Source organism: Furipterus horrens, unplaced genomic scaffold (genome assembly GCF_987537825.1).
Source record: "Furipterus horrens unplaced genomic scaffold, mFurHor1.1.pri manual_scaffold_2, whole genome shotgun sequence".
NCBI lineage: Eukaryota > Metazoa > Chordata > Mammalia > Chiroptera > Furipteridae > Furipterus > Furipterus horrens.
In genome coordinates this window covers 143888972-143910782 of record NW_028327172.1, presented here as the reverse complement: position 1 = coordinate 143910782, position 21811 = coordinate 143888972, and the positions used below count along the sequence as shown (strand labels likewise).

The following is a 21811-nucleotide window of genomic DNA, read 5'->3' as shown; positions in this document are numbered from 1 at the left end:
GCTTTGTGGAGTAGAATACTGCTAGTTTTAAAAGGCATTCCAGGACTTCCAGTCAAGATGGAAGCACAGGTAACACAGAGAATCTACCTAATACATAGAGAAAAAAAAAAAAAAAAACACAGGGAGGCTGCCAAAATGAGGAGACAAAGAAATATGGCCCAAATGAATGAACAGATCAAACTCCTAAAAAAGAACTAAACCAAATGGAGATAAGCAGCCTATCAAATGCAGGGTTCAAAACATTGGTTGTAAGGATGCTCAAGGAACTTAGTGAGGACCCCAACAGCATTAAAAATATCCAGTCAGAAATAAAGGATACACTAATCAAAATAAAGAATAATTTACAGGGAGACAATAGTAGAGTGGGTGAAGCTGACGATCAGGTCACTAATTTGGAATATAAAAAAGCATAAAACAACCAATCAAAAATAATAAGAAGGAAAAAGAATACAAAAAACCAAGGCTAGTGTAAGCAGTCTGTGGGACAACTTCAAGCATGCCAATATTTGCATCATGGGGGTGCCAGAACAAGAAGAGCAAGAGCAAGAAATTGGAAATCTATCTGAAAAAATAATGAAAGAAAACCTCCCTAATTTGGTGAAGGGAATAGACAAGCAAGTCCAGGAAGGACAGAGAACCCAAACAAGATGGATGCAAAGAGGCCCATGCCAAGACACATCATAATTAAAATGCCAAAGGTTAAAGATAAACAGAGAATCTTAAATGCAGCAAGAGAAAAGCAGTTAATTACCTACAGGGGCATCCCTGTAAGACTGTCAGCTGATTTATCAAAAGAAACTTTGCAGGCTAGAAGGGATTAGCAAGAAATATTCAAAGTCACGAAAAGCAGGAACCTACAGCCAATATTGCTCTCCCCAGCAAAGCTATCATTTAGAATCAAAGGGAAGATAAAGTGCTTCCCAGACAAGAAAAAAACTAAAGGAGTTCATCATTGCCACACCATTATTATCTCAAATATTAAAGGGCCTTGTTTAAGAAAGAAAAGATAAAAACTATGAAAAATAAAATGGCAATAAATACATATCTATCAACAATTGAATCTAAAAAACAAACTAAGCAAACAAGAAGAACAGAGACAGAATATGAATTCACAGAGTGTTTTGATGGTTGCCAGATGGGAGAGGGTGTTGGGGAATGGGTGAAGTGCTGAGGGGACTAAGAAGTATAACTAGCTAGTCACAGAATAGCCACGGGGATGTAAAGTACAGTATAGGAAATGGAGTAGCCAAAGAACTTATACACATGACCCATGGGCAGGAACAATGGTGTGGGATTGCCTGAGGGACTGGGGGGTGCTGGTTGGAGTGGGGCAAAGAGGGAAAATTGGGACCACTGTAGTAGCATAATCTATCAAAAAAAAATTTTTTTTAAATCCTGGTGAAATTTTTAAAAAAGAGATGTTCCAGTTTAGCTTGGGAAAAATGTCCTTTTTTGAATTCTGTTGTTCAATCCATGTTTTTTTCTGTTTCCTTGAAAGAAAGTTGTGTTGAATCTATCAAATTTGTTTTGTATAATTTGAGATTATGTTGTTGGTTGTTCTATATAGATCCAGGATTTTTATCTTTACCTAGCAAGTTGTGCCTTTTATTATTATTAAATGACCTTCTTTATTTCTAATAATGGTTTCCACCTCCATGTCTGTTTTATCTGATATTGTTTTAACTTTCTTTTGGTTACTATTTCCTTTGTATATCATTTTACATATTGTTATTTTAATATTTTCTGTCATTTTGTTTATTTGTTTAATCTGATCTGTGAGTTTCTGTGTTTTAATTGGTAAGTTTAGTTTATTTATACTCACTATGGTAGCTACTATATTTGAATTTATTTATACCATCTTATTTTATTCTTTATTTTTGACTTCGGCTTACTTTTCTCTCCTCTCCTTTTCTGTCATGTAATGAATGGATTGATTTTTAAGACCACTTTTCTCCTTCACTGCTTTAAAAGTTATCATGTTTTTACTTTATAGTGGATGTCTTTCTTTCAGCTTTATTGAGATTACAATTGATAAATTAAATTGTGATATATTTAAAGTGTACAACATGATGATTTGATATATGTATACATTGTGAAAGGATTTTCACCATTGAGTAAATTAACACATTCATCACCTCACAAAATATAGTGGATGTCTTAACATTTAAAAACACATATTTGAAAAAACAATTTTTTGACTTAAGGTATAAAGGTACTTACTATTTTCTACTGAACTCTTGAATAAAAAAAGGACCTTTCTGAGCTTTAACCCTTATAGTTCCTATTGTCTTTCATGTTATTATTATCTATTATTTTAGTTAAATCTTGTTCTGTAGTTCCCTTCAGAGACCAGTCATCATTATTTTGTTTTATATAGTTGATGTTGATTGGCCACTTTCCTTATTCGCCTTTATTCCTACATCTCACTCCTTTCTTCTGGGGTCAATTTATTCTCTCTTAGAATATACTATTTATAGTTTCTCTTTTCAACAAGAGTCTGTGGATGGTGAACTTTTTCAGCCTTTGTAATCACTTTTCGGTTTATCTTAACCTTTGCATGATAGTTCAGCCAGATATAAAATTTAAGAATGACAGTATTTTATCTGGAACTTTGAAGATTCAGTTAATATCTATTTTTGCTGCTGAGAAATATGGTATAATTGTAAGGGAGTGGACGTAAGCCTCAGAAGTTGGGGGATGGGACTCAGTGGAGCACAGTCATTTTCCCCGAGATGCCTCTGCAGATCTATGGCTGGTTGCTAGTTATGCGAATGGCTATGGCGGCACCAAGATGGGAGGGGCTTTGACCACAGAATGGTGACAAAAGAGCTTATGGGGCCTGTGTGAGATTCTGTGAGTGGCCAGGACTGGTCACCACACTGACTGCATCACAGGCCATGGTCAGGATTTAAAAATAAGAGGGCAGCCATGTGGGGAGGAGAGAGCCATGTGGTCTGAAAGAAGGAAAGGAGCCAGGCAGAATGAATGGCGGTAGCCATTTGGCACGCTCAGCCATGCAGTTTGAAAAGACTGCAGAGGGACCGCATCAGCCCAACACAAGGTCTGGTGTATAAGGAAGAGAGCCACAATGTAGCAACTAGGCAGCTTTCTAGGAGAGCTGGTCCACCATGGGAGAGCGCCACATGGCCTGGGCTAGTAAGAAAGCTAGCATGCTGCTGCTTTGATTGTGTTCACTCCAGCTGACTCAGAAGCCACCAAGGATTCTGCTTTGCAGACCCAGACTCTAGCTGGACCCTTGGAACTTGGAGAGGACACTCTCTTAGGGACTAGTGCCTTTCCTTGACTTCACCATGATCCAGTGCAAGACAGCACATGCTTTCCTGAACTATTATATGGAGGTTCAAGAAAATGTACCTCAAATCCTGGAGGAGAGAGCTGACAGATAAAGAATGGGGAACTATTGGGTTTGATTTTGGTTTATAGTCTTTTGGGGAGCAAGGGAAGTGCTGGATCTTGTGGGAGAACAGGACTCTCAGCTGAAGTGCTTCCAGACCCCTCCCCCCATTGAAATTTGTAAATAAAGACCTGTTTTTCTCAACACTAATTGTTGGGTCTTACACCAAGGTGCCACGTGAATGAACCCCCTTTTGCTTGGTAACATAATGAAATTACTATTTCTTTATAAATTACATTTCTTTTCTCTGATTGCTCCTAAGATGTCCTCTTTGTTTTAGGGGTCCTGAAGTTTTATTATAGTGTATCTACATTTGGATGTGTTTTTATTCATCCTGGTCAGGAGTTGCTGTCACTTCTAAATAAAACTTTCAAATCATTAATTAATTCTGGAAAGTTTGCAGACATTACTTCTTCAAATATTACCTCTTCCCTGTTCTCTCTCGTCTCTCCTTCTGGAATTTTTATTAGCCAGATTATGGATTGTGGTAGATTAAGATAGCCAGGAGAAATTACTTGTTATTTCTCTTGCAGGTGGATTGTGATATTGTGATTTATAATAAGAAATATGTATTTGGTCTTCATTCCCATTTCCTAGCAAAGAGCTCTGAAAAGCCTTGAAATTTCCTGAGTGATAAGAGCAATAAAGTTATCTTGTTATTTATTAAAAATCCCTGTGAACCACACCTGAGTTTAGGTGACTTTTGGAATTCACCTATAGATGGGGTTGGTTGCCAGAGGCCCCAGTCATGTGATTGGAGGGCTGGAACTTTTAGCCTCCCCACCTTGGGGGAGGGTAGAGTGCCTAGAGGTTGAATCAATCACCAATGGAAACTTAACCAATTATGCATATGTAATGAGCCTCCATAAAAATCCACAAGGATGAGGTTCAGAGAGCTTCCAGATTAGTGAACATGTAGAGAGTGGCATACAGTGTATGGCAAGCTCTGTGTCCCTTTTCACATACCTGCTCTGCATCTCTTCCATCTAGCTGTTCCTCAGTTAATTCTTTTATAATAAACTGGTAATCAAGTAAATAAAATGTTTCTCAGTTCTATGACCTGTGGTAGCAAATTAATGAAACCCAGAAGGGGGTTGTTAGAGCCTCCAATGTACAGCCTGTTGGTCAAAGCACAGGTACAACATAGACTTGTGATTGGTGTCTGAAGTGTGTGAGTGTCTGTATGTGTGTGTTTGGTACAGTCTTGTAGGACTGAGCCCTTAAGCTTTGGGATCTGATGCTCTCTCCAAGTAGTGTCAGAACTGAGTTAATTGCTTGGTTGTATGGAAGACAACACCCACACAGTACAGCTGGTGTTGGAGCCTGATAGTCTAAACCCTGTCTTTTTGAGTGTATGATAGACTTAGGAACTTAAATGACCAACAGAACACTGCAGAAGTAATGTTCTGGCACTTCAGAAACTAGATTATGAGAAACTTGTAGTTTCTGCCAGGGGCTCTTAAGATATCTTTAATAGGAACTGTGAACCTCTAAGTGAGAAGTCTGGCTACCCTGAGATCACTATGATGGAGAGTTTATGTGTTGATGCTTAAGTTAACAGTCTTAGCTGAACTCATCTTTTTTTTTTTTTTCTTGTAGGAGGATTTTTATTACTTTTATGTACAGAACACTCCCCAGTGCACTCAGCCCAGCTTGGTGGCCAGTTCCTTGGCCTTGGCCTTCTCCAGCTTGGCGATGCGAGCCACCGACTTGGGACCCAGGACGTTGCCTCCCCAGTGGCGGCGGATCTCGTCGTATCTGTCATTATAATTGGTCTGCACGGCCTCCACCAGCTTGGCCAGGGCTCCTTTGTCTTCTGAGTTGACCTGGGTGAAGGCGATGGTGGTGCAGGTCTTCCTGTGGACCAGGCGCCCCAGCCTGGCCTCGCCCTTGATGATGCAGTAGGGAACCCCCATCTTGCGGCACAGGGCGGGCAGGGAGACCACCAGCTCGATGGGGTCCACGTCGTGCGCCATCACCACCAGCTGCGCCTTCTTTTTCTCCAGGGTGGTGACCGTGTTGACCCCTGCTCGCAGGACAGGCGGCCTCTTGGTGGGGACATCACCTTTGCCGGCGGCTTTCTTCTCCGCCCGGGCCAGCAGCCGCTGCTTGGTCTCGGGCCGGCACTTGTGGGCCAGCTTGAGCAGCTGCGTGGCTGTCTGGCGGTCCAGGGCCTGGGTGAACTGGTTGATGGCGGGGGGCACTTTGAGGCACTTGTAGAGAATGGCCCTCTGCCGCTGCAGCCAGATGTAGCGCGGCCACTTGACAAAGCGCCTGAGGTCCCTCTTGGGCTAAATGTCCTGGCCGATGCCAAAGTTCTTGGGTCTCTTTTCGAACAGGGGATTCACCACTTTCTTGGCCTCCTGCTTCTTCACGACAGCAGGGGCCAGGGCCACCTTCTTCCCCTCGGCCTTCGTCCCCTTCGGCATCTTGAGCGACGGGCGGAGAGTGAACTCATCTTTTAATGATCCCCGTCAAAGGGCAAAGACATATGAGTAAAACCACGTTGAAGCCTCCACATTTTACACAAAGTGAAACATCAGTATCACCCAGCTGAGTACTGTCTGAATTCTTGACCCATAAAATCTTTAGGTATAATAAAATATTATTGTTTTAAACCACTTTTCTATAGGTCCTTTAGCCTCTCTGTCACCCTTCCCATATCTTTATTTTTCAGTGTGTAATTTTCTCAGGTTGTTTTTTCACATTTTGATGATCTCTTTACCAATATGTAATCTTGTCACTTATCCCATCCACTGATTACTTTTACACGTATGACTATTTTTTTTCATAGTTGTATTGGTTCTTCAGAATAAAAAATCTGCCCCTTTTATCATAGTTCTTTTCCCAGTGTGTTGATTCAACTTTTCACATCATTAATGATTTTAAATTTATGTTTTCTTCTTAATTATTGCTTAATAATCCTTCCATTAGTTGTACCTACTGACACATATTCATGGTGAATTCCTTACGCGTTTTGCAATTTTTAATTTTATGCTCATTTTTATTGATAATTCTTTTCTTTGAGATTTTTATGGAACCAGAATTGTTATCACTTTTTTGCCATACACCTCAGGCTATCATTAGCCAGGGACCAAGCTTCTTGTTAATTTTAGGACTACTTAGTCAGGGTAACATTGGACCTCAAACCCAAAGGAAGAAAATATTTGAGTAAAATTCTTTCACCCAGAGTTCAGGCAGAGACAAACAATTGTCATTGTGCAGGTGTGTTGATCTTTGTATTTTTAGTTCACATATATATATATTTTTAACAACAACAAAAAAGCTTTATGCAGGAATTTTAACTCTAGTTCTGTCTCACTGGGAGGCCTGTCCTTCTCTTTCAATCCCTGTGTTGATGTTGAAAGCAAACTTCTAGGTAACCAGGATGATAATGTATTCGAAATGATTGCTGCATCAGAGCACACACTGCTCTTTTTTCCAGTTCTTCCCTGGAAAATAAGAGGGCACCTGGGGGCATTTCCTTTCTTTATTGAGAGTTCATCTATGCATTCCTTTTTTATTGTTTTATTTTATAAAACATTTTAAGTGTTTGTAGCAGATTCACATATTTCTTGAATAGGTATTCTTTCTGTTTTTAACTAAAAATCTGACTTTTCTTCTTTCTTGTTCTTTGAAAGATATTTATACATTAAAAAAACTTTTGTAAAACAATTACTACTTTTTTAACTAACAATCTTTTGATTTAAATATATATTCAGCCTAAACCAGGAAAATGATGACTTTTACTACATCCTTTATTCTACTTATTTCATATTTTCCACTATTTAGCATGAATTGGAATTTTCCTTCCCAGATTTATTGCATCAATATATGATTTTATATTTATGTAGTGATTTAAAAAGAAAATGTAACATATTGTGGAATCCTATTACTTAGACTCAATTCTGTTTTTAAAATAATTTATTTTCTCACCTGACTTCTTTATGGTCAAGACTTATTCATTGTGAATTCTTTATTTTGATTCATGTTTTATGGTTGGGTTATGACTCAAGGTTTTCTTTATAGGACACACATATAAGTATTATATATTCTAGTCATTGAATACCAACTTTATATGTAAAACATTTGCTTTTATTTACAAAAACTATCTTAGCTGGGTATAGAATTTTGGGGTCACATCTTTTCTGCTTAAAACTCTGTAAATATGTGTTTTTGTTTTGTTTTTAGCCTAATGTTGCTGAGGTGAATTTAGAAGCAAAGTTAATTATTACCTATTTCTTCTGTCTGGATGCTTTCAGGTTCTTTGTCTTTGAATGACCTCTGCAAGAAGATAAATCTTGAAGTTAGCTGTTTCCTACTAAATTTCTCTGGAAAACCATGAGTTCATCTAATGAGTTCAGACAATGAGAAGACAAAGATACACAGATGCACATATTTCTTTATTTCAGGAAAGTTTTCTTCCATTATATCCTTAAATGTTTTTAATATTTTATATTTATGCTTTTTAAAAAAGAGACCTAATACTTACATGATGTATATTTAATATCTGTCTTTGGTACATATAATTGTTTTCCTAATCAACACATTTTCCTTGTCATTTTCCTTTGTGTCTTCTGCAATTTTCATGATCCTAATCTCTATGACACTGATTTAAATTTTAGCCCTCTAAATTCTGATTCCCAGGCTTCTTAGGTAGTTCCAAGTTCTGCAATTTTTTTTTGTTATTTTTGTTGTTTGTTTTTTCTTTCTTTCTTTTTTTTTTTTTTTTACTGTTGTGAGCATACTTCATCATATTGCTTTGCTACCTCTTCTTACAGTTCTGATTTCTCCTTTGGGTTCTTCTGTCATATGATTATACAATATTATATTTAATTTCCTGGGGAATAGGATGTGATTCTTGCTTAAATTTTCTACTGTTTCCTGGAGTAATTCTTGTTCCAACATATATTCTTCATTTGCCTTTTTACTGGTTATGTTTCTTTACTTTTATTTTATATTTTGTTTAATGTTTGTGTATTTTTTTCTGTTTACTCACCTTTGAAAGCAGTCATGCTTATTTCTTTCTATTACTTGCCAGGAGTGTTGTTGAATGAAACCTTTGGCAATCCTTCCTTTTTAGTTGCCTACTTGTTGAAACTTAGTTTTTCATTAAGGGCTTGTTATTGGCTATTTTTTGTTTAGTTATTTATCTGCTTATCATTTAGATTATATGAAAAGAAAGGGTGGGGAAGAAAAACTGAGGAGAGAAATATGGCAGGTTTGGGTATATTACCTCTGCACACACAATCCCCAACTTCCAATCTGTTGAACAATTGGAGCTCTGTCCAGTCTTGCAAAATCTGGAATTTGGCAGAAGATGCTAGGAGAGGGCCAATTCAGTATAAACACCAATGGTCCATGGGTCTTTTGCTTATTAAATATATAGAGTAGGTGTTCATTTTTCTTTGGTAAATTGTCTTTAATCAGTGGCTAAAAACTTCTTTTGTAGCATCTCTCTTCAAGATTAGTACTATCTCTAGGTCATTATTTCTCTGGCTAGAAAGCTGGATTCACTGAAAATAGAAATATTGGTCACTCTCTCCTTTACCTCTATAGCACTGACCACACACATTTTTTACTACTCATTTTTTGTTTTGGCCTACTTCCAAACTTTGCTCTTCCAAATTGCCTATTAGTAAGGTCTTCACAAACTTTTTCACCCCCCTCCCCCAATCTAAGGTCACAAATTGGGGAGATGTGTCTTGAACTTGGCATTCTTCTCCTTTAGCAGGCATTCTTGCAGTTTGTGTCATGGGATCTTGGCCATTCTGTAGTTTCAGGATAGTTTCCATTCTTGCCTTTGGTCCTTTATGATTTTTAAAAAATCCTTATCCAAGGACATGTTTATTGATTTTAGAGAGGGGGTAGAGAGGGAGAGAGAGAGGGAGAAAAACATTGATTGGTAGTCCCTGGTAAGTGCCCCAGCTGGGACTGAACCTGCAACCTCGGCATGTATCCTGATCAGGAACTGAACCTGTGACCTTTCAGTTTACCAACAATACTCAACCATCTGAGCCACACTGGCCAAGGCCTGTTATGATCTTTTAAGTAGACTTCAGGGAAAGGAATTTTAGAAGTTTGAATGTTTTATACATTAAAAATCTATTTTATTATGTGAACAATGATTCTTATTTTCGTTTTGTAATTTTAGTTATACTACAAATTAGATTTCATATATATATATATATATATATATATATATATATATATATATATATATATATATATAAAGTCCTATCTGGAATTTATATATCATCCTAGATATTCTATCTTTAAAATTAAAACTACTTTATACACAAAATTGTTTCCATTTTTTATATTTAGTTGGCAGTGGGCAAAATCTAATTTGAATAAAACATATTTGAAAACATACCCCCATAGAAGGTTATTGATTTCTTGAAGTTATTTTTACTTTTAGTTATATCCCATGACTTATTAAAAATATGTAGCCTTGGTTATACTATCCTCATGAATTTCCTCCCCCAGGAATAATTAATATTTATAAATGTGCTTTTGTCCTGCAGGCATCACAAATCTCTAATATTACTAAAACCAATCAAGCAGCTGAAGACACCAGAAACCATTCTTTCTAGATAGGAAGATAAAAATGTCACCCAAAATGAAGGAAGATTCTTATGTGCATCAATTTTTTTTTGGGAGGGGGGCAGCACTTCTTCTTTCCCTGCACTGAGAATTCCCACTGGTGAATACCAGTAGATATAGTAGACATAGTAGACACTTGATTCTTTTCCATGAATTCCCAAATCCATGCATATGGAGATATTTAAAATCTTACACTAAAAATGAGAAACCCAACTTCCAGGAAGATTTTTAATTACTTGGACATTTTTATATGTCAGGACCTCCCAATCATTTTTAAAAGTTATTTTATAAAACTGAGGGCATTCTTGATAATATAGAAAAAATGAGAGGCAAATGCTGGGCAGAGTAGGTGAGTAAGGCAGGTTTATGCACCAATTTGGACTTCTGCACATCAGCGTGAGTCTCTGGGTCCATTCTAAGCCTCAGTAGTATCTATTACATGGCATAGATTTTTATGGTGCTGGTCAAAGCTGCAAATGCTAAGTTACCAAATGTACAGCTTTCCAGTATTGGTTCAATGGCTGATAATATTTAAGAAATATGCTTTTGTCAAGTTCTTTGATCTCTCAAGGATAAGCAAGATAATTCATATTTTACCAACCCAAGTCTTTAATTTCAAAGCTTGTGGTAAAGTTCCCTACTGTCAAATTTTAGTACTCAGTTCAGAATTCCCATCGCAAATTTACACTTGGTTTTCCAATTAAAATGGGCTTTTGTGAGTCCCCTACTGATAGCCATTGGCTTGATAAAAAGTTACTTCATTTTCAGCAAGGGTGTTTAGGGAGCCCAGTGCAAGGCCAACTCTTCTGTTGTTGCCTTGATCCCAGCTGCGCTGAAATATTAAACTTTAGTAAATTAGATAAAATTGCTGCTTCCTGGGCAATATAACAATTCCCTTTTCTTTTTCTGCAAACCATCTTCAGTGTGAGTTTTCTACACAATTTTTTTCTGCTCCAAGAGAAATAAAATTGAGACTATCTTCCAAATCCAGACAACTTTTTCATTCAGACTATCTTCCAAATCCAGACTGTTCATTTTTAAGATAATTGTGCTGTATCATACTTATCTAACAGAATGCTTAAAGTTTTAAACATGTAGAGTTGGATTATGTTATTATTTTAGCACTGAACATAGCATTGCTTTATTATACCATATTCACATAAGTAGTTGGATCCCTAAAAACATCAGTTTTACATAAAAATAGCAACATTTTCTTTAGTGATTTGTATATATTTTAACAGCAATAATGAGCTTTTCCCAGTCACATTTATTTTTATTTTTTTACTCCTTTCTCTTTAAGAATAGCATTCGTTCTGAGGTGTTTTATTCATTGACCATACCTTTATTGATCAACTACTATGTGCAAAATTCTGGCATATTTTCAAATAAATATTTTTAATAAGAACAAATTCAGAATTAGTAAAAAGAGAATGATGGTGATGAAATTGCTGGTAACAGCTTTATTGAGCTGTCTGGCCTACTTGCTCCCCCAGACACTCTCACATAGGTCTTTCAGGTATGCCCCTAGGAGACTCCAGTTGAAATATGAATATTTTTGTTCGTTGGATAAGTTAACTCATTAAAGCCTTTCAAAGTATCTTTATCAAGGCACTGACAAAATGGTAGAGTCCAACGTTGTTTCAGAAAAATCTCAAATCTATACAAAAGTAGATTGAATAGTCTAATAAGCCCCCATGTAAATATTATGGGGTTTGGGATTTATTGATGTTCCTCAAGAGTTCAGAGTTAGGGGCAAAACTTGGGGAGGTTGCAAAGGGGGAGCTTGGGAAGTCCGTGGCCTACACACTAGACAGGATGGCTTAGGGCTGAAAGAGAAGTACACTTCCCAATAAATAATTGGGGAGCCAGGCTATATCATTGTCATCGGATCACTCTCTTGCAATAAATTAGATAATTAAGAGATGAGATGCTAATAACAGAGGAGATCAAGGGTCTGGCAACTTTTTCTGAAAAGGGACAGCTAGTAAAATTTTTTTAACTTTGTGGGCTATAACTTTGTCACTGCCATAGGTAATATAGGCATTGATAATATAAATGAATGGATTTGGAGATGTTCCAATAAAAGCACAAAAACAGGCAGGGGCCAAATTCCGGCCTCGGGCAGTAGTAGTTTGCGGTCCGCTAGACTGCCTTGCCCTAGAAATGGACTCTCTGTGCCTTTGATTCTGCGTTTAAGCCAGGGGAGGATACTTCTTCTATTTGGCGCCGGAATCTATCCAACAAATGCCAAGTTCTTGGCAGCCTTCACGCGTGGGACGATCCAGCAGAGGGACTACACAGTTTTCGAAGTTTTTTAAGTAGTCCCCTTTTTTCTCCTTTTCTGCCCCTCTAAGCACTGACTGTAAACCACAGGGACGAAGGCGGAGTCGTGGTGCGCTTGGGTGGGCTGCGTGGGCTTTGGGGAAAAGCAAGCGGTCACTCAGGAGCAGGTGAGGGCACAGAAAAGTTGAAGCCAAATCAGCACGGAGTCGAGCTCCTGCGCCCCAACCTTCAGGTGACCCCGCGCGGCGGCGGCGGCGGTGGCGGCAGCAGCAGCGACCAGAGCCCGCAGCAGCTCCGAGCGCCTCTGGGAGGCGAGGAAACGAGCTTGGCGAATCGTCACTGCCACCCGAGCGCTGAGCTTGGCGGTCCTGGGCCGTGGGGGAAGAAGTGGGAGAGCCGGGACGCGGCGTCTCCGTTGGCCCCCAAAGACAGTGCCGGCTGGGCCAGGGGCGCCCTAGAGTGCCGCTGCGCTGAGCACTGTTGTCTCCTCTCCCCGAGCCCGTGAACACTGGAGGTGTGCGTGGCTGCGGCGGCCGCGGCAGGAGCCGCGAGTCGGGGCCGCCCGAGCTATGTGTCGCCGGGGCAGCGGCGGCGGCGGCCGCACCGGTGGCTCAGGATGCGGCCGGGGGGCGCGCTGCTCGCCCTGTTCGCCAGTCTGCTGCTGCTGCTGCTGCGCCTGCTCTGGGGCTCGACCGACTCGCCCGCTCGCCCAAGGTAACCCACCCGCCGTGCTCTGGGGACCGCGGGTTCCGCGCACCCCACCGAGCACCCAACCATGCGCCCTGCTGTGCGCTCTCGGGGCCCCAGCCGCCGATCCGCTTGACTTGGGCAGCGCACACTTTTGGTGGCTGTGAGGACAAGCCGAGGGCCAGCGGTGGCCTGAGGGTGAGGTGGGTGCGGGAGTCCAGGAGGCTGGGCTGAATGAGGCGGGCGGGTTGGGGGGTGGTACCAGAGGGGCGACACTTGGACCACGTGGGCACTGACTGGAGCGGAAAGGGGCCGGTGTGTGTTGTGAGGACCCCAGCGTGCATCGGTCTGGGCGAGGGAAAACCCTGCCGTCGGGCTCCACATCAGTGTTCTGGGCTTTCCACGCCAGTGTGTGCTTTCCCTTTCTTCCTGCACTGAGCCTCTTTAGAAGCCGGGGTTCGGGAGCCGCCCCCCTGGGAGCCAGGGCGCGCAGGGAGGTCCCGGCCAGGCAGCGAGTGCGGTGCGCAGCCTGCCCGTGAACTGTTCCCCACGAGGTGTAACAACTTAGTTTTTTTTTCTGGCTGTGCAGGCTTATGGTGGAGGAAAGCAGGGAGGCCACCCACAGCACCCCCGCAGCACTGAGGACTCCCAGGAGCTCGGAGACCCAGCTTCCTCACGCCACAAACAGGTACCTGCGGTGCTGTGCGGGAGGATGGGGCGTGGCTGCATCAGCAGGACTCGCTTTGAGTTGCCTGGCTAGGATGACACGATTGAGTGAATCTTTGTGTGTGTGTGTGTGTGTGTGTGTGTGTGAGCGAGAGAGAGAGAGAGAGAGAGAGAGAGAGAGAGAGAGAGAGAGAGAGAGAGAGAGAGAGAGAGAGAGAGAGAGAGAGAGAGAGAGAGAGAGAGAGAGAAAGAGAGATGTGTGCACACTTGAGAGTGTAACTCTTCACTTTCTCAATCTTCACTGTAAAGGCTGTTCTTGTGGTGCTTGGAACCAAGGGATATCCGAAAGCAGCTGCACTTTAAAAAATGGGTGCTCAGTCCCCCTCTAGCTCATGAAAACCCTTGGGAGAAGCAGATCAGCTTGTCTTTACTGAGGGATTTGGTTGGTTTGCTGTCTGTCTTTATGCTTTAAAGTGCACCTATGTAAGAGTCACATCTAGATGAGAATGTTTTTGTCCTTAGTGAATGGAGACTTAAAACTGTTCTCTTTCACTCACATGAGTATTTTATCCATTTGCAATGATTATTTGGTTTTTATAATTTTCTAATTATAAAAGTAATACATGCTTGGTGCAGAAAGTTAGATAATATGAGAAATGTATAAAAATAATATTCACTCAGAGTCCCACCACCCAGAGATCATATTAAGTTTTTGGTCTATATTCTTACAGTAGTTTTTCCTGTATACATATACTTTAAATATATACTTAAGACTATACTTTGCAGTTTATGTTCTGCCTTTTATCCTAAACAATTAAACACACACTCATATATATCATTAATTTTTTTCCAAAAACATTGCTTTTGATTGTTGCATAATTTGTCATATAAATGTGCCATAATCCATTGAACTGTCCAGTTTGAGATATTTGTGTTGTTTCCTGATTTGTTTCTGTGTTGCTTTGTTTGCTATTAATAATTCTATTAAGTACATTCTTGTATATAAATATTCATATTAAATCAGTTCTCCAGGATGAACTATTAGAAGTTGGATTATTAGGTCAAAGAGTGAGTGTATTTTAGGTTCTAAATACATATGGCCAATTGCTTCCTAGAAGAGGTGAATCAAATTACATTTTACCATCAGAATGTGCTTCGTGCCTCAGTATTGTTATTATTATTGCAAGTTTGTATATTGCAATATATTTTTCTTTTCCTTTTCTTTTCCTCTATTTGTCTCTTGTGAATCTGTTTTCTTCTATGTATTCTTCTATATATTCTTGGCTCTGGGGTCATCTTAATCTTCTGACTGAAAGATTCAAGGGTCCTGCGTGGCTCCTGCTTGGTCATAAGAAGAGTCTGGGAAGCCTGAAAGAAACCTTAAAGTGCTGGAACAACACTGCCTCCCACAACCCTCCCATTGGAATTGCACAGCATATTAGAAGCACTAAGAAATCCTGGAGTAACAAAGCTTTTGAGAAAAATGTTGGCCTATACTTTTATTTTATGCAGGGTTGTGTACTATAGGTACCCTAACTTTCCAATTAACAGGGAGCGTTCCATCTTTTTCCAAGTCTTGGTACTGTTTGTCGCACTTTCTGGGGTTGCCCCCTGGGGAAACTCTGAAGAATATACTAACTAAATTATATGGTCCTAGGCCTTTCTGGAGGTAATTCTTTGATGAATTTTTCAGCTTCTTTTGTCGTACTTCTCTTCTAGTTGGATACTTCTTGAGCTAGTATAGGTAATTTTTGTTATTTTTCCTGAATATGGTCCATTTTAATTAAGATTTTAAAATTTATATTATTCTGTTGTGTTTTTTAAAACCTATCTTTTGACCTATTTTACCTCTCTTTTATCAAATATGATTTTAGTTATTTATGTAATCTATACTACTTGGTTATATAAAGAAATTATAATTTCTTAAAAAAATTTTTATTGTATTTTTTCATTACCATTTAACCCCCTTATACTCCCCTCCCACCTCAATCACCAAACTGTTGTCTATGTCCATGAGTCTTTTGTCCTTTATGCTTGACTTCTCCACCCCCTAAACCCTGACCCCAATAGCTGTCATCACATTTTATCTATGAGTCTGTCTCTATTTTGCTTGTTAGTTCAGTTTGTTCATTAGATTCCACATATGAGTGAAGTCATATGGTATTTGTCTTTCTCTGACTGACTTATTCACTGATCGTAATGCTCTTCAGGTCCATCCATACTGCTGCAAAGGGTAAAATTTTCTTTTTTTTAACAGCTTAGTAGTATTCCATTGTGTAAATGCCCCATAGTTGTTTTTTCTGCTCATCTGCTGATAATTTCTTAATTTGTTCTTTTCCTTTTGCCCTCTGGAATGGCCTCTCAAATTTGTTCTCCACATTACTGAATTATTTTCCTGTAGTATCAACTCTCTGTTTTGCCCTATCTAAAACAGTAAATCTATTACATTTTTATCTTTTACAGTTTTTTTTCCAGTTTTTAGCCTGTACCCCATCACATCAGTTTACATCTTAGCACCTAAGCAATCTTTTAAATCTCACCTTCCATTTCTTGATATTTTCTTGAGAATGTGAAGCAAATGCTTTCTGAAGGTTTTTTTTCTGTTTGTTATAGTACATACTTTTCAAAAGTAGCATTTTTCTCCATAGCTGAAGAACAATATTCTCCCCTTAAGTTATAAAATCTTTAAAATTAAGTTTTATAATTTTGGGGGGCTTGCTTTTATTATTATTATTTTTAATCCTCACCCAAGGATATGTTTATGATATGAGAGGGGGTGAGGAGAGGAAGGGAGAGACAGAAAGAACGTTGATTGGTTGCCTACCTTACAAGCCCCAAACAGGGACTGACCCTGAGACCTAGGTAAGTGCCTTGACCAACTGAGCCACACTGGCCAAGACTTTTTTTAGAGCTTTTTTGGCTTATTTTTAATCTAGAGTTCCCCAGATGAGGAGGCCTCAGCTCTGGCCTCCTGCTTTCAGATAGGACATTTTAGCACTTCTTGTGGTTGCTACTAGGAAGCAATTTCCCTTCTTGGAGAATAAACCACATGAGAGGCTGAACCATATAGCCCTTAAACAGGTGTCTGTTTTTTAAAAATTTGAATTAAAAACACTGTGGTAAAATACATATAACATAAAACTTACTAGAGTTTTAAAAAATGTGGTAAATACAGGTAACAAAATTTACTCATTTGAGTTTTCATTTATTTATTTATTTGTATTGAATTTATTGTGGTAATATTGGTTAATAAAATTATATAGGTTTCAGGTGTATAATTCTATAATCCATCATCTGTATATTGTATTATGTGTTCACCACCTGAAGTCAAGTCTCCTTCTGTCACCATTTATCCCCCCTTTACCCTCTTTTATCTCCCTCCATCCCTCTTTCCCTCTGGTAATCACCATACTGTTTTCTGTGTCTATGGCATTTGAGCTTTTCAATACTTAGACCTCAAAGCTATCTCCTGCTCCCATGTCTTGATCTCACGACTGTCAGAAACCACATCTATTCATGGGTGATGCTAATAAACCTGGATTTCTCTGCTGCCAGGAATGGTGTATGACCAATGTCACCTGAAATCCAGAGAGGACTGGGGTCCTGCGGTTTTCCCCATATCTGCCTATGCCTTTCATGTCCCAGGGGGCAATGACTTATTTCCCTTCTATTCCTTTAGGGTTGCTTTATATATAATAGGGGTCTAATCCCACGAGGGTATAGACAGAACACAGTGAGTGAGCCAGGGGCACCCACACAGCCTCAGGATGCAAGTCCTTCCTGTGTGGGAGTAGCCACCTGATTTTCTGGTTGGGCAGGCTCTCTACTTAGAGGAAGGTAGACAGTGGGAGGAAGATCAAAGCCTCTCTATTTTTTTCTCCCTTGACCTGCTGTGTATCAGAGGTAAAAGTTGACATCAGCTCCATGTGGTTCCAAATGCCTTCTTGTTAACAGTATTTCTTCCCCAAATCTAACTGACTCCAGAAGCAGCTATGTGAGGTTGTTATTTTGTGTAGATTTGTGTACTTTTGTAAGAATGTAGCCTGGAAAAGAGAGAATTGGGCACTGATTACTCTCTGCTATCTTATAGTAGAGGTTGTAATGTTTTATATGACATTTTTCTGCTGTCTATGTTCACATTGGGATCATAACTATGAACTTCAGAACATTCAAGATGAGTGTGAACTGAGCTTGAACAGAACTCTGGAACAGCTGACTTTTACCATCTTTTCCCTTTCTTCTCCCCCCACCCTCCAGATTGATGAAGGCTATTGAATTTTACTTTTGATGATGATAGAATTCACTCTGGTATTTTTACTTCTTGCTTTTAGAAATATTGATACTATACACATCCTGATGTTAAAAATTCAACTGCTTGAAAGTTGACTCACATCTGGTTCCTGAAATAATTTGAAATGAGGCTTTAAATCTTGCATTCTGCCTCTTTTCCTACTTCCTACCTGTGCCTTAATTGCCGCCCCTCTCTTTCAACGTTTAGAGGGAGTTCGTTTCTGCTCTGGGCTCAGTCTCCTCATGTTCCCTGCTGGGAAATGGGCTTCACTGGCGCTTTCCAGACTGTCATGTTCCATCCCTTTGTTCTGTGGTGCCAATGTCCCATCTCTAGCTGGTCTGCTGTGGTGAGAGCTGCGGCCACCTGACCCTGGGTCAGGGCTTCAGGATGGGGACTGCAGTCACTGCCGGGCTTCTGTGGACCAGTTGCCAAATGGACAGAAAAGCCAGGATGAACAGGAAGAAATGTTCTGCTCTTTCCTTTGCTTTGTGGGGTAAGTGGGTGAAGAGATAGGAGTTCATGAAAAAATGGTGTCTGATTAGCACGACTCACTCTGTCTGAGGTGGAATTTTCTTTTCTGTTACGCTCATATGACTCCACTACTTTCATTATAGGGCCTCTCTTCACAAAGAGGCTGGGTGTTTCTTTTTATGACTTGAGAGGCAACAGTTAGCAGACAGACAGTACCATTCACACACCCATACAAACTTGAAGGTGGGTCCATTGAAACATAAATCTAGTTTGCCTTAATGAGGTCTGGCCTTGTGTATTAATTTACTGTGCCCTTAGTAGACATTTTCCTTGAGCCAACAGGCATTGGGATGAATTTGAAACAAAGAAAAGCCTGCTTGCCTGGTGGGAGGAATAAGATTTTGGGGGGCAGTTATAGAGAATCATGAACATTTTGTGAGATTATGTCCTAACAGGAAATAGTGAGAAAGAGGCTTGGGCACAGTGGGAAGTATATGAAGAGAAGAAAAAAAATTGTTTCCATCTGCCAGGTACAGCAATTCTTTTTAGAGCCACTAGGCTTAGCTGCTCTGTGGTTTAGGATTGCAGATGTTCTACAGCCTCTCATTTGGGCAGAAACGGAAGCTCTTTATAGAACCACTGAGGCCAATGACAAACTTGAGGAAAATGTTCTTGCACGCTGATGACTTATTTTATAACTTTTTTTTTGCCATTAAGAAGATGGTAATTGCTGTAGTATCTTTTTTTTAAGTATATTTTATTTATTATATTGTTACAATAGTTCCAATTTTTTTCCCTTTGCTCCCCTCTGCCCAGCACCCCCCTTCCCCAACAATCCCCACCCCCAAGTCCATGCCCGTGGGTCGTACATACAAGCTCTCCTGCCTCACCCTTTCATATATTCTTCTTCTTCTTTTTAAAAATTAATTAATTAATTAATTATTTTAACAATAAAAAATAATAATCCCTCCCTCTCAGACTTAAGACCCTTTATAATCTTATAAAGGACAACGGGCGAAGGTCTCGAGCTCCTCTAGCTGCTTCAAGCTGGACATGGATGTCATCCTACCTACCCTTGGGTCCAGAAATCCCTAATAAGAGTAGGGGTGTGGAGGGGAGGGTGGTCTTCCCACATGGGGAAGGATTGTGCAGACTCCATGTTGGTTGGCTGTCTCCGGACAACTGCATGCTTGATTTAACAGGCTGGCATCCTTGTTGTATTCTGGAGGCAACAGATTTGGCAACAGGGTTAAAGGACATCATTCAATCCATAACCACTAGATGACAAAAGGCAGGGATTAATTTTTCAATGTCCCACATTAGGGAAAAGAAGGACTTCTTTGGAGGAAAGTGTGCCAGGTACATCTCACCTGTCCAAAACCCTTTTGCCCATTATACTTAGTTTGGGCTGAGGGAAATATTTAGGTTTCCCCCCTCTCAGGCCTCTGGGCTCTTTCTGTCCAAGCCTTTAGGACAGAAAAGAGAAACCAGTTTTAAAGTGAAGCCCACAGACCACCCCATTCTTCACCAACCCAGCCACTTAGTTCAGCCAAACCATTGAGTCTCAGGAGGCAGCAATGCAGACAGGATTAAGTGAGGCCTATACATACAGACAATCACTCAGGTAATGATATCATAGACTTATGCCCTTTGAAAACAGAAAACACACGTTAATTTATGTAACATAACCCACAAACAAGTCTCTAAATCTGTAGGACTGTGTTATTGGAAAGACATCCAGTTGCAAGGCATCTGACATTCTTCTTGCCTGTAAATTAAACATCTTTAATAATGCCACAGACATAGTTTAACTTTCAAATGAAAACAAATTTTAAATGAAAAGAAACTTTAAAGGCGGTTAGCTGCACTACTTTATAGTCTACCACTGAGCATTGTGATTCTCCTTGAATCGCGATTTTTCTCCCTAAGATTACCCTCCTTGTCATTAAAGGGACTGCATTAAGTCCATTTTTAATTTATCCTGTTCATTTGCATAAACACAAGAGCAGAAAATGATCACTTATGATCTTTATTTCTGCTTTGCTGGCACTTACACAAGGAACATTTAGGGTGACCTTCAGTCTGCCCTTCAAGGCACAGAAGCAGAACCACATAACTGGCATTCAGCCTTGCCTGTAAACATCTATCTTTTCCAAGTCCTTCTGGTTTTTCATTGTGCCTTAAGGTCCCATCTAGCCATCTTTCAGGAAAACAATTTTTATTCCTTCCCTGGAAAGATTGCCATGGACCACACATCCATCCAAGGTACCAGGCCTTTTATCTCGTGGACTTCTATTACCTTTGAAAGTCAATCCCAGTTCCTCAGAGCTTTTTGGTAACAACCAAAGCCCAAGCATGTCTCTTTTAGGCATGACATTCCAGTCAAAGTCTTAGTTAAAAAAAAAACAACCTCTATTAACAACTGGTCTTATTAATTTTACGCAAAGAAACTTATGTCATTACTTACTTCTTTAGAATGCCAAACTCTGGAGGGATCAGATAGGGAGAAAAATATACAGTGTGAAGGAAAATCCTTGTCCTTCTAATATTCACTGAACTTGCATTTCTATTCTTTATATTTTCATTTTTTTCCCCCACTAAAAATTTTTTTGTTTGTTTTTCCATTACAGTTGTTGCACTTTTCCCCCCTCTTGCTTCCCTGAACCCTGCCCCCCTTCTCCCACATTCAGTCCCCACCCAGTTGTCCATGTCCATGGGTCATTTATACATTTTCTTTGACTAGACCCTTCCTCTTCTTACCCCCTTCTCTCCCTCCCATCTCCCCCTTTGTTACTGTTAGTTTATTCCTTGTTTACATACCTCTGGTTCAATTTTGCTCATTTGTTTGTGTTGTTCATTAGTTTCCTGTATTAGGTGACAGCATAAGGTATTTTTCTTTCGTTGCCTGGCTTATTTCACTAAGCATAATTCTCTCTACTTCCAACCATGTTGTTGCAAGTGGTAGAAGTTCCTTCTTTCTTTCAGCACTTATTCATTGTCTTTTTCCCCCTTTGTACTCGTGTTCCTCTCTGTCTCTCTCTGTTTCTTCATCTTCTTAAAGCAGACCCTTTAGCATCTCTTGCAATACTGGTTTGGTGGAGATGTATTCTTTTAGCCTTCTTTTGTCTTGGAAACTCCTTATTTCACCTTCCATTTTGAATGAGAGCCTTGCTGGGTAGAGTATCCTTGGTTGTAGGCCTTTCTTTTTCATTCCTTGGAATATTGTTTGCCATTCCCTTCTGGCTTGTAGTGTTTCTGCTGAGAAATCTGATGATAGCCTTATTGGAGCTCCCTTGTATGTTATTAGTTGTTTCTCTCTTGCTGCTTTTAGGATTCTCTCTTTGTCTTTGAATGTTGCCATTTTAATTATGGTGTGTCTTGAAGTGGGCCTG

At 39.8% G+C, this 21811-nt stretch overlaps 1 protein-coding gene and 1 pseudogene across 1 annotated transcript in view; one reads left to right on the top strand and one right to left on the bottom strand.

Annotated features, from left to right (window-relative positions):
* Window positions 1–5015: 5015 nt before the first annotated feature.
* LOC150019655 (large ribosomal subunit protein eL8 pseudogene) lies at window positions 5016–5439 on the bottom strand (annotated as a pseudogene).
* A 7481-nt stretch (window positions 5440–12920) lies between these two features.
* ST8SIA6 (ST8 alpha-N-acetyl-neuraminide alpha-2,8-sialyltransferase 6) overlaps window positions 12921–21811 on the top strand; it is a 175580-nt gene continuing 166689 nt past the window's right edge. The window contains exons 1-2 of the mRNA XM_090268022.1: window positions 12921–13018; window positions 13581–13679. Coding sequence (XP_090124148.1) covers window positions 12921–13018; window positions 13581–13679 — 197 coding nt within the window. The remainder of the gene's footprint in view (window positions 13019–13580; window positions 13680–21811) is intronic.